Raw genomic sequence first — 11,728 nt, 5'->3', positions numbered from 1 at the left:
AGCCAGTGGGAGAAAGCTTTAGAATACAGCCCCAGTGGGAAAGCTTTAGAGCGTCCAAGAGAGCTCTCCAGGAGAACAGAGACAAGGCCATATCCTCAAGAGATTCTCCACTGTCTGTGGGGCCCATGCTGGCCCTGGGAGAAGTGCCCAGGCCAGAGAAACGACATACAATAATACAAGACAGTATCTGGCACTAGAAAGGACAGAGGGACACACTGTAGGCCTGGTACCAGTAAAAGGGCCCGGGGGAAGCACAAGGCAAGCTGAAGGATGTGGGTTTGCTGGTTCGTTTGTTTTTTCCTCTACACACCTCTCGGAATGTAAGATTCACTTCTTAGCCTTGAGTTGGGGCGCTACCAGTGGAGCAGAAACCAGCTGAGCCCAGAGCCAGGCCTTCAGCTGGGTCTCTCTCATCATCCACAGAAGCAACCGTATCTGAGTACAGCAATAGGGCTGCTCACAGCGGCTCTGACTTCACTCCTGAACACATCAGGAGCCGCTCATCACACTCTTCAGGAAGTTAGTGGTTGCAGTTAGGCCCTACTTCCCCGGGGAATCAATTTCCCCAAATATAAAAAGAAACAAGAGAACAACCCACAACTACCTCACCCTGACTTCCGGGGCTTAAGACACCCAGGAAGAATTGCTTCAGATGCTCTGAAAGCCTGTGTCAGTCTCCAGCCTTGGCCCTTGGCTAGGCATAGGACCCTCCCTTGCCCACCATACTCCACAGCCAGCTGCACTTCTCCACTCCACATCATAAACGCCACATTTATTTGATGGAGGCTCCAAGCCTCTAGTAAGCACAGACAGTAGGGCTCTCCCTCATGCTGCCCTGAGCCCAGCTCCTCAAACATGCAGGCTGGAGCTGGTAGATGAGGCCACGTCTTCAGGTGCAGGCACACAGGAAAAGCAAAATGCTCTGTCCCATGCCCTCCCCCCCTAGCCTGTCTGGCCTGCCAATAGGAAGGTGGGTCCGCCTGTATCCACTGCAGTAATCCCTTCTTGGGGGCTGCACTCCCTTCCCTTCCTTTCCCTCTGATCTCCCTGGATCTCAGAGCCATAATCCACGTGCTTTGGTCCTTCACATGGGTGCCATACAGGCTGCTTCTGTGCTTCTCTCCAGTTAGGTTATCAGCTGGGTAGGGCAGGCCAGGCTCTGTCTGTCTTCACTGTGTAGCGAGCTCAGGACTAGGCACTTTGGGGATTGAAAGAGCAAAGGCCTGTCTAGAGAACTACCACAGGCAGAAGGACAGGACACCTGACTGCACCGTGACCAGTCGCAGATGTCTCCTGGCCTCCCGGGCTCCTGCTTGGACCTGAAACATCTTCCGGCCTCAGTTTTCCATGGCCTGAACCAACACCACCTCCTATCCTGAGGCTTCTCTGGCTGGGCACCAGGTTCAGGGTTAGGTGATGGATGGACAACAGATACTGCTACTTCAAGGCCTTGAGGACAGCCTCCAGCTTCATGACCACGGCTAGGTCACCCTTCACCTTTAGCCGGCCGCTCATGTAGGCCCCCAAGGGCCGGAGTTCCCTGCACAACAAGGCCTGTAGGTCTGCCTCAGCCATCTCCACCACCACGTCCGGGATGCCATCAGGCACTCCATGTCCCACTCTGCCTTGTCCTGTTGGGAGGTAGCATCAGCATCAGTAGGAGGATGCTAGGTGAGGAGGGGAGGGTAGCACATCCCCACTCACAGTAGCAAGCATTGGTTAGTTCAGGTTCTAGAGCTGTGGGTGTGGTCTAGATTAACTCCCCCCACAACACACACACACACACACACACGCACGCACGCACGCACGCACGCACACACGCACGCACACGGTGGGGTTGGGGCAGGTTCTAAGATAGTGACAAGCAGACAGGAGTGCTCAGTGCAGTGCCTGGCATGCGATAGGCCTGCTATGGCTATGTATGAGGGTTCCTGGTTATCTGGCTGAGCTGTCCTGCTGATCCCAGGGAGCCCAAAGCCCGGGTTGTCATTATGGGTTCATCATTCCAAACAGCTGTCAGGAGCAGAGGACAGCCTTTAAGGGACCACAGGGAAGGGCACAAGCAACCTGAGTGGGAAGGGAGAGCAGGGAGGACAGCCGCACCTGTAGTAAGGTCCAGGAAGTAGGTACTCTGGGTGCCACTGGGTAGGATGACATTGAACTGATAGCAGGCCCCCACCTGGCTGACCAGTGCCTCTGACAGGAAGGGTTGCAGGGCAGTGAGGAGCCCTTCGGCCACCGGCTGCTTCGGGCTGGGCTCAGTCACAGCATGAGAGGCAGGTGGCTCCACTTCACTTATCATTTCCAAGGTGTCCACTGGTGGCCAACAGGGTGGAGGGGGAGGCAGAGGACAGGTCACGGTTCTGCAAAGGTCAGGAGCACCCCATCCCTTTGCGAAGTTTCTTCTTAGAGCCCTTCATGCTCTGTGCAGTGGCCTCCTCTCCGGAGAAGCTGACTTTCGCCTCCCAGCAAACACCTCAAAGAGTAAGTCTAAGCTACTCTGGCCTGGACACACAACCCTTCTTCCAGCTACTCTTGCGGGACTGTAGCTTCTTCTCACAGAGGCTAGCTACCTAGGGCCTCTCCAGACTTGCACACTTGGGCTTTTCTCCATGAGGCCTCAACTCCATGGTTGGCTCTAGAAACGGGGTAGGCTGAATCAGCTCAGCTGAAACAACCAGAAGCCTGCTGTGTGACGAGCTGGTGAGCATGCCACACTCCTTACCTGGCCCTGGGGATGGAACTCCTCCTAGCGCTGTGTTTGCTGTGTTCAAAGTGCTTCCCCCCAGCAGGTGGAGCGCCAGCTGCTGGAGGGTGCTTTCTGGGCCGGACACAGCTGGGCTGTCTTGGGGCGGCTGAAGCACAGCCTCCACGGCTAGCTCCACGCGGTCCACCTCCAGGCCCCAGGCTCTGGTCACGTCATTGATCTCCAGCTGAAGGCAGGGAGGGGAAAGGGGAGTCATTTCATAAGGGTTCCCTGAACACCTTCTCTGGGCAGCTCGCTATTGCCACACATGGACATGGAGGTCTAGACATATCAGAGAAGCACCAACAGCTTGGCCAGCCTAGAGCTGAGCCGGAGAGGGAAGTGGGACTCTAGGTAGAGGAAACCCTCTCAGCAAACCCCAGAGAGTAGACCCTAGAGAGCTCCACTTAGATTCTCAAGTATGGATTGCGGCCCTGGTGAGACTGAGGGTTCCAGGGAGCTTCTTTTTGCTCAGTTGGATTTGTTCTGAGACAGCAAGGAATCCCAGAGAGTTTGTAGACATGGAGTTGGCCAACTGAGCAGACTCCCTTTTTAGAGAAAGATCCTCCTAGCTGCGTGGACACTGTGCAGGAGAGGATTGGGAGTAGAAGAATGGTTTCACACTGCACACAAGAAACTACAGGGGCTGGGCAGACAGCAGAGGAGCATGGCATGGCATGGAGAGACAGATGCGGCAAGGGAGGCCTGCCTTGCAAACTCTTGAAAAAGTCACAGGAGAGGGAGACCGGATACACAATGAACATAGATGGCACAGGGGTGGAGGAAGGCAGGCTCCTGGCATGGTTTCCTGGGCAGATCATGATGGCTTGCACCTGCGGAGGACACACAGGTGTGGGGAGGGGCGGGATAACAGCTATTTTAATACTGTCAGTTTAGTAAGGATGGTTTAGGAAGTCTCCAAAGGATAAAGAGGAGCGGGGTGCACAGGCATCAGACTAGAACAGTATTGCTGGGGGCCCTGGAGTGAATCCTCCCGGGGAAGTAGGGTGTGTGGGGGGGGTATGTGCCTAAAATGAGAAGGCCAATGACAGGGCATCGTAGTGCAGGAGACCAAGCACCTTGGGGGCTGTGTGCGGGCCAGAGAGATCCGAAGTAGAAGAATGTTGCCACGAGATGAAGTAAGGGAAGGGCTGAGAAACACCCACTCATCAGACCAGAGGGAGGTCACTGGTGACAGGCAGAGCTAGCTCATAGGTCTGAACAAAACCCAGGCTAAGAATGGAGGGAGAGAAACAGAACCTTCTGGAAGTTAGGGGGAAGCTAACTAGGAGAGCTTGAGTGAGAAGCTAAAGAGAATCCCTGGGACCAGCCAGGGACCAGCCAGCACAGGGAAGAGCCTCCAGGAGGGAAGCAGTAAGTACACAGTTAAGCAGAGGTGCAGAGGGTATGAAGCTTCTGTGTGGAGTCTCTCAGTGAAGAGGCAGGGTGGGGCAGAGAGCAAGGGCTGAGGAAGCTGCAGAAGAGCAGTGGAGGGCCAAAAAGCTGTTGGCCAGAACGCAACTGGGGAAGCAGGAATGTCTTGTGTGTTGTATGGATGTAGCCCCTGTCAATAATAGGTCTGATGGCCTATGGGCAGGAAACAGGAGATGAGACACCTGCACGGCAGAAAGAGTTCTGGGATAGAGGCAGGTGCAGGAAGATTCAGCCTGCAAGATGTGTAACTGTGTGCTTACTGCTCCCCTCCTGGAGGCTCTTCCCTGTGAAGATGATAGACACACGGTACCTGAGCCCAGGTAACCAGCCATGCTGCAGAATGCAGATTAGTATACGCGTTATTTGAAGTTATGAGCTAGTCACACAAGAGCCTAGGTATTTGTTTACTATTTAATGAGTCTCATGAGTTGTTATTCAGGGATTTGGGGGTCGGGAGGACTACTACAATGGCAGGCTAAGGAAAAGGTGAGAGGGGAGTCTACAGCCCTTACGGATGGGAAAGGAGAGTGGGAAGTGTACACTTCTCTAGCCAGGGCTTGAGAGACAATAACATATGTCCTGATAGTTCCTTTCAGCTCAAATGCACCAAGAGTCTGTCCGGGTAATGGGTCCTAATGACTTTTACATCCTATATGGACTTTCTCCTAACTGTTCTTCTCATACTTTGCTTAAGATCAATTTTATCCTCCTAGAGATGAATTACAATGGGATGTGCTTGTATGAAGAAAATCTGTTAGCAATGTATTACCTGAGTTGTGTTAGCTGAACACTGGGTTAACGGGTAGGTGCAGATGGTCTGGCTCTGGTCCAGCACTGCCCTTAACCGTGAATGGTTCCAAGAACCAAGTGGAATAATTTCTGAGCCTTGGTCCCCCTCCTCCATTAAAACAACAAATACTGGCCCTCTCACAATAAAAATGGGAAGCAGAGATATTATTGGGCAGGTATGAGGAGTCTGTAAGCCAGAACATGCTGGGCCTGGGGCCAGTGGGCTCAGTGGCAGAATGCTTATCCTGCATGCTCATAGCCCCGGGTTCCATCCCCAACTGGCATTGCCCCAAAACAACAAAACAACCACTGGGCCATGAGGAGCACTGCTGTGGCTCGGCCCTACTCCAGAGTGTGCGTGTGTGTGTGTGGGGGGGGGGGCTAGATGAAGGTGGATGACGTCAGGCCACACGGGACAGGAAGCACAAGCTGGATACGGGAGGGACATGCTACTGGCACATGTAGCAGACAGGAAAGAAGGTAAACTCTAGTGTAGCTAACTTTTCATACATGTAGAGCAAGAGCCAGGAAAAGACTCAATGCCCCCATGTCTCTGTTCTGCTCCAAACAAGAAAAAAAAAAAAAAAAAGCCAACAGAAATGCATGTGCAGGAATCTCAAGCACCTGGGACATCCAGAGGGCAATGTTCCTCCCACCCACCAGAACGGAAACTACAGAGGGCTCCAGGCCCAGGGCTGAGATCATAGCAGCAGTGAGGGGTAACAGCGTAGTAATCATAAGCAGGGCCCAAAACTCTCCCCTAGAGCACTTCTCCTTTTCAGAACATATGTGCTCAGGATGTGTAGCTCTGAGCCACCTTCTGACCCTCAACTTTGGGTCTCACCCACATTCTCCTAGTGTTGAGACCTAGTGAGCCAAGACCCAGCAGAGAAAGCCAGGCCCTGCTGCCGGACCCTGAGCCACATGTTGTAAGATGGTACCTACTAGGAGCTGGTCCCCGATCTTGAGCTTCTCCATCTGGATCTCTTGCAGTGGCCTCCTGAGCAGAGCCTTGGTCATGGCATTGTGGGCCGTCATGCGAGTGGCTGTGTTGAGGTCCTTCACAGCCATCACGGATAACACTGGATCCCAGATTCGGAACTGGACGTCAGCTCCCACAGATAGCACAGCCCCATCCTTAGAGGCCAACTGTTTCAGAAGGCCATGAGATAACATACAAAAGGCCAAAGGTTACTGGGAGGTCATACCTACTGAGACTATACAGCTTGCCCCACCTGTCTGGCAGCTCGCTCCTCAAAGGCAAAGTGGTATCTCCAAGTAGGTGGTCAGGTGTGGGGGTGAAAGGCGAGGTATTCCCACAACTCATCATACGCATGCCCCATTCCTTCTGTGCAGGGCAACAGAAAGCCCCTCACCTTGCAAGGAGGAACATTGAAGGCTCGGGTCCTCAGATCCACCCTCTGGAAGGAGTCAATGAAGGGCAGGAGAAGAACCATGCCAGGCCCCTGGGGGGTACGGATCCGGCCCAGTCGAAACACAACCATCCTCTCATAGGTGGGTACGATCTGGTCATGACAGCAAATGAAATGGTTTAGAAGTGGTTTGCCTAGGCTAGCCAATGTCATTTGCCAGGTCCCTCTCTGCTCTCCCCACTTCACCCTACCAGTCAAATATCCTTTGGTGTGTATGATGTATGAGCCACTTCCTGCTTTCCTTTTTCTCTGCTGTGAGGTGAAGGCCTTCCTGTGGTATACACCCACCACTGTGCTGCTCAGCCCAAACACACCAAGGGCTGACACTTCTGATGCTGAGAGCCAAACTAAGCCTGCCCTTTTAACTCTTTGCCACAGTGACAAAAATACTAACACACTTAGCTGCGTTTAGATGAGTGAACAAGGACTTGGAGACACTGAGCTCAGAGGCAGGCTCAGCACGACCACATAGCCCCTCAGTGAAAGGGGCATGATCTGAACGCTCAGTGGCAGGCCATGTCTTAGTCACAAGTACTTGATCCAGAGATTTCAACTCTATGGCCTGAAGCTAGTCATGACTCATTCCAGAGAATTGTCTGCTCTTGGGTGAGTTGAGGAAAAGGCCAGCCACTCTAACGAGTACCCGGAGAAAATGGCTTCACCAGCTTCAGATCCCTGGAGCCCCTCAAAAGGTCATTAAGACTAAATTGAAAACTAAAGGCTAGAGAGGCCAAGCTACATATGCATGGTCACAGGGCTTTCCTTTCAGTGGAACTATAGAAGCAGGGTCTGGGTTCATCTCAGTGCTCCTTTCTAGACCACAAAAAACAGAGGCCATGCAAAAGGGAAGGCTTGCCTGGGCTTCCCTTGAAGCAGTGCTCAGGCCTGCTGCTTGATTCCAACTGTGTCTCTCATCCTTCTCTATAAGCACCGCCCCTTATGAGAAATGACACATGAGTGCCTTACTCAGTTCTTGCTGAATATGCTGGCTGCTTTTCTTTCAACTGGTCCTGAGCCAAAGGGAGGATGAAGGTCCTTTGGCAAAGGTATAGGTCCAGATTCTGGGACTCAGAAAACTTATTTCTGTTCCTTACTGGCTCCCAAGATGATTTTGATTATGTCTGGGCTTCAGTTTACTCATCTGAAGGATGGGAACTGTCCTAGTTTCTCCTGTTGCTGTGAGAAACACTGTGCTCAAAAGAAACTTGGGGAGGAAAGAGTTTATTTGGCATGCAGGTTACAGAAGGAAGCTAACTTACTGAAGGAAGCTAAGACAGGAACTCAAGCAGGGAACTGGGGGCAGAAATAAAGTAGAGACCATGGAGGAATGATGATCACTCCCACCCCCACTGATGCTTGCTCAGCCAGCTCAGGCCTAGCTGTGGAGGGGCTGTGCCCAGGGGCTGAGCTCTCCTACACTAATCCAGCAATCAAGATGCTCCCAAAGATGTGGCTGCGGGACGGAGGTAACTCCTCAGCTGATGCTCCCTCTTTACAGGCATGTCAAGCGGAGCCATCAAAAAAAAAAGGCCTATTTCATAGAGGTGTAACAATATTTACAGGCCAGGGGCCAAATATGGGATTCCACCTCCCCACAGCATCCAGCCAGCTTACCTTCAGAGCAAACCAGCCAGAAATGGGGAAGGTCAGGAGCAGCACCAAGAACCCCAGGAAACTGATGAGGCCATGGCAGAGACAGGAGGGCCAGCTCTCCGGCGCATCTGGGAACAAAAGAGGCAGAAGCAACCACAGAACACCATGTCAGCGGACCACGGGTGCAGTGGGCCATGTGTATACCTTCAGAGGTTCCCCACGGGTAGCTCGGGGCCTCCATCACAGCCACCCGTACAGCACCTGACACGAGGCTTTTCGATCCTGGGTATCCTGAATCAGAGGACACCATCCATGCCATGCCCTCTTTGCTGGATGTAGCATGAATCAACAGCTCCTGGTCCAACGTGTTCTGCCCACCCGAACCTGGAGCCCACCACTCATGCCGGGTGGAACCAACGCGGTACTAACACATTCTACCAACAGCCCCACAAGTGTGCCTTCGGGGTCCTTATGGAGAGAACGCCTCAGCTAACAAGGATCAAGCTAATTGCTCGTCAGTAAGAGTCGCAGTGGGACTAAAGAGCCCTTTTCTAGCTTAGTCCTCATTCCCACTTTTAATACTCCAAAAAAAATGTATGTGGATTTCAATTCAAGACATTGGGCGGGAAAAGCTGGGAAGATGAGGCTAAAGCCAAGGATTTTGACCCCTGAAGAACCAAGGATCGAGAATGGGTGTTGAGCAAATAGCCCTTGTATTTGGGGTGAGCTTGCTCTCTGCTCTCCTCCCCAGTCTAGACAAGAAGATGACAAGGGTGTGTCTGTGGTATCTTTCAGGAGGCCCCTGCCTGAAGGGCTCTCTAAGTCCCAAATTAACTCCTGATCTCTTCAGAAAAGGTATCCTAAACCTTGGTCAAAGGCAATCCTAAATACAGGGGCCAGAATATGAGGGATTCATTCATCAATGCCAAAGCTTTCAACGTAGTGAAAATACAGGAGAGCCGCAGAGAGCCCGACCGCTCCAAGGTCAGGCTGAGAAATGTGAGCCAGAGGAGCCACGGAAGGCTTTAGAAAGCCAAAGCAAACAAGCTGCGCAGTTTGCAGGTCTGCCTTTCTGTTCTGTGCGTCTGCACCAGTCCTCAGGAGACGATGGTCCCCGCGCTGCTACCCTAGGGGGCTCTTTTTCCATTTCTCTGCAGGTGCCTTTAGGTTGCTCGTGGCTTCCTCTGCCTGGGACCCTGTTTTCTTCCTATGCATGATGGGTTATCCTAAAAATAGTAACGTGGTGGGCTGAAGTTCGGGGAGATGGGGCTGCGCTGGTTCCAAGGCTGCAGCTGGTGGCCCTAGTGAGGACAAATCAGTAGTACCACCTACACGCCTTATTTGACACCCACCCCACATCCTATCCCCTTCATGCTCCCTCCTCCTAGGAGCAGACAGTACAGGTCTGGGGGTACTGGCCAGCCCCTCTCCGGTCCGCCGAACTGGGGAGCCACTCACCGGCCCCCGGCCCCACGCCGCCCGGCTCTGGGGACAAGCAGCCCTTTTGCGAACCCAGAAAGCCGAAGCTCGACTGCTGGAAACGATCAAAATCCCCTAAGGGCAGTGCCCGGTAGCCGGACCGGCCGAGCATGACTTCCGACCGGGACACGCCCCGAGCCTCCAACAGACGCCAGCACTGCCCAGCCTGCTGCAGCTCCGCCCCGCCTCGTCCTCCGCCGCTTCCGGCTTCACTTGCGCCGCCGGGAACAGAGGCTGCGCAGGAGCAGGAATCAGCCTGCCTCCATACCCGTCTCCCCACAGCACCTCTTGCGCTAGGAGGACAGAACTGCGGTCACACGGTTTTGGAATGTGTCCTTGGGTGTACTCTTGAGGGGTCCTGACCACCTCCTTCCTGGTCTCTTACTTGGCCTTAGGAAAAGAGGAGAGAAATTTGACTTTAAAGGAGTAGTATTACAGGAGCCATTTCTCCACTCCTCCAAACTCAACATACTGAGGGATGTGCTTTATCCAGATTTAGACTTTCTTCTGGCATGGTCAGCAAATTGGTCTTGTTTGACCACGGCCCAGAAAACAGAGCTTGTCATAGAGAGTGATGTACTTACTTGCTTAATGATGGCAGATCCAAGTCACTGTGGACAAGGTGAAGTCAGAGGGCCTGAACTTTGGTATAAAAGTGAAATTCAACGTGCAGACACCTCAGGAAGCATGGTAGGATGTGGTAGCGGTGGTGGAAGCAGAGACCACGGCGGTGGCAGCGGTGGTGGCAGAGGCGGTAATGGGTGTGGCATTACAGGATGATCACAGCATTATATCAGACTCCTTATACTCGAGGTTACTTGTCTTCCCTGGCCTTAGAAAGCCCACATAAAGGTAGCAAATGTACTCCAATAGGAGGCTGGGGAGGCTGGCAGGAGGGCATTTTACAAAGCAAGCAAAGGGTGAGGCTTTCCCAATCTTGCCTCCCCGGACCCCTGCCCGTGACTGCTATGCTGGCTAATTTTATGTCACCTTGACACAGGCTAGAGTCGTCTGAGAGGAAGAAACTCCAATTGAGAAAATGCCTCTATGAAGTTGAGATTGATGTGGGAGGCAGCCATTGTGGGTGGGTCCACCCCTGGGCTGGTGGTCCTGGGTTCTATAAGAAAAGTAGTCTGAGTAGGGGAGCAAGCCAGTAAGCAGCAGCCCTCAACAGCCTTTGCAGCAGCTCCCTCCTACAGGTTCCTTCCCTATCTGAGGTCCTGTCCTGGCTTCCCTCATTAATGGATTACAGTGTGGAAGTGTGAGCAAAATAAACCCTTTCCTTCACAACTTGGTTTCTGGCCATGGTGTTTACTCACAGCATGAAAAGCCCTAAGACAAGTTGGTACCAGGAATGGCTGGTGTCTTAGCTAACTCCAGATGTAGTCAAGCTGACAATCAAGAATCCGCCATCCAAGACTCCCCCTTATCAACTTGACACACAATCACATTTCCTTACGTCATGATTAATTTTCAAATGAAAACAGTAAGCAAGGCATAGGAATGTAAACATAATATAACTATCCCACATACAATTGAAAGCACATTGTATAGCCAACCATATCATAATTACGCCTGGTAAGATATAACTATCCCTCATACAACCGCAAACATAAATTTAGAATAGGCGACAACTTCTCTTGAGGGATATTTTTTTAGTATCTCAAACTTAAATGTGATAACCACTGATATGCTCTTAATTGATGTTACATCACATGATACAGAAATTAAGGAAAGAAAACACAAATATTGCACAAACACATTCTTAACAAAATATGATAGACACAACCGTCCACCGCATTTGGCTGTTGTTAGTTTGATGGCCTCATTTTAAAGGCCAAGGGATACTATACTGGTGAGCTTGGAAGTACAGCACACTTTCAAGGCGCGGGGACAGAAATAGCGCCCTTTTTGAGAGAGCTTCCAAGCCACCCGAAGTGGACACTGCAACCCAGTATTGGGATGGGTCTTCCCGGAAAGAGATTTCTTTAAAGAAACAGAAATGTCTTCTTCTCCAGTATTATTTTTCAGGAGCCCCACCTCAAATCTGAAAACGGCCCTGACTGCTTTCCAAACAGGCTGTCCTGTTTTAGACCTCCACTCCTTTCCACGTGCTTGTCTCTCTTTGAAGCGTCTCCGCAACCCTGAGTCCCCGGGGACCCTCCTACAGCATGTTCCATTCTCAGCTGAGGGATGCCTTTCCGGGTGGACCCATCCCGATACTGGGTCGGAGTCTCCGTTTGGAAGCTCTCTC

General features: G+C 52.2%; 1 protein-coding gene across 1 annotated transcript; it reads right to left on the bottom strand.

The window, feature by feature from the left end:
• Nucleotides 1-751: 751 nt before the first annotated feature.
• Stoml1 (stomatin like 1) lies at nucleotides 752-9,692 on the bottom strand. Its single transcript, XM_021647657.2, has 7 exons — nucleotides 9,454-9,692; nucleotides 8,017-8,123; nucleotides 6,346-6,495; nucleotides 5,915-6,118; nucleotides 2,726-2,933; nucleotides 2,104-2,316; nucleotides 752-1,631 (listed from the first exon to the last, which is right to left on the bottom strand). The coding sequence occupies exons 1-7, from the start codon at nucleotides 9,584-9,586 to the stop codon at nucleotides 1,438-1,440; spliced, it is 1,209 nt and encodes a 402-aa protein (XP_021503332.1). The 5' UTR covers nucleotides 9,587-9,692; the 3' UTR covers nucleotides 752-1,437.
• Nucleotides 9,693-11,728: the final 2,036 nt, after the last annotated feature.

This window comes from Meriones unguiculatus, chromosome 1 (assembly GCF_030254825.1).
Source record: "Meriones unguiculatus strain TT.TT164.6M chromosome 1, Bangor_MerUng_6.1, whole genome shotgun sequence".
Taxonomy (NCBI): Eukaryota; Metazoa; Chordata; class Mammalia; order Rodentia; family Muridae; genus Meriones; species Meriones unguiculatus.
This window is presented reverse-complemented; position numbering and strand designations above follow the sequence as displayed.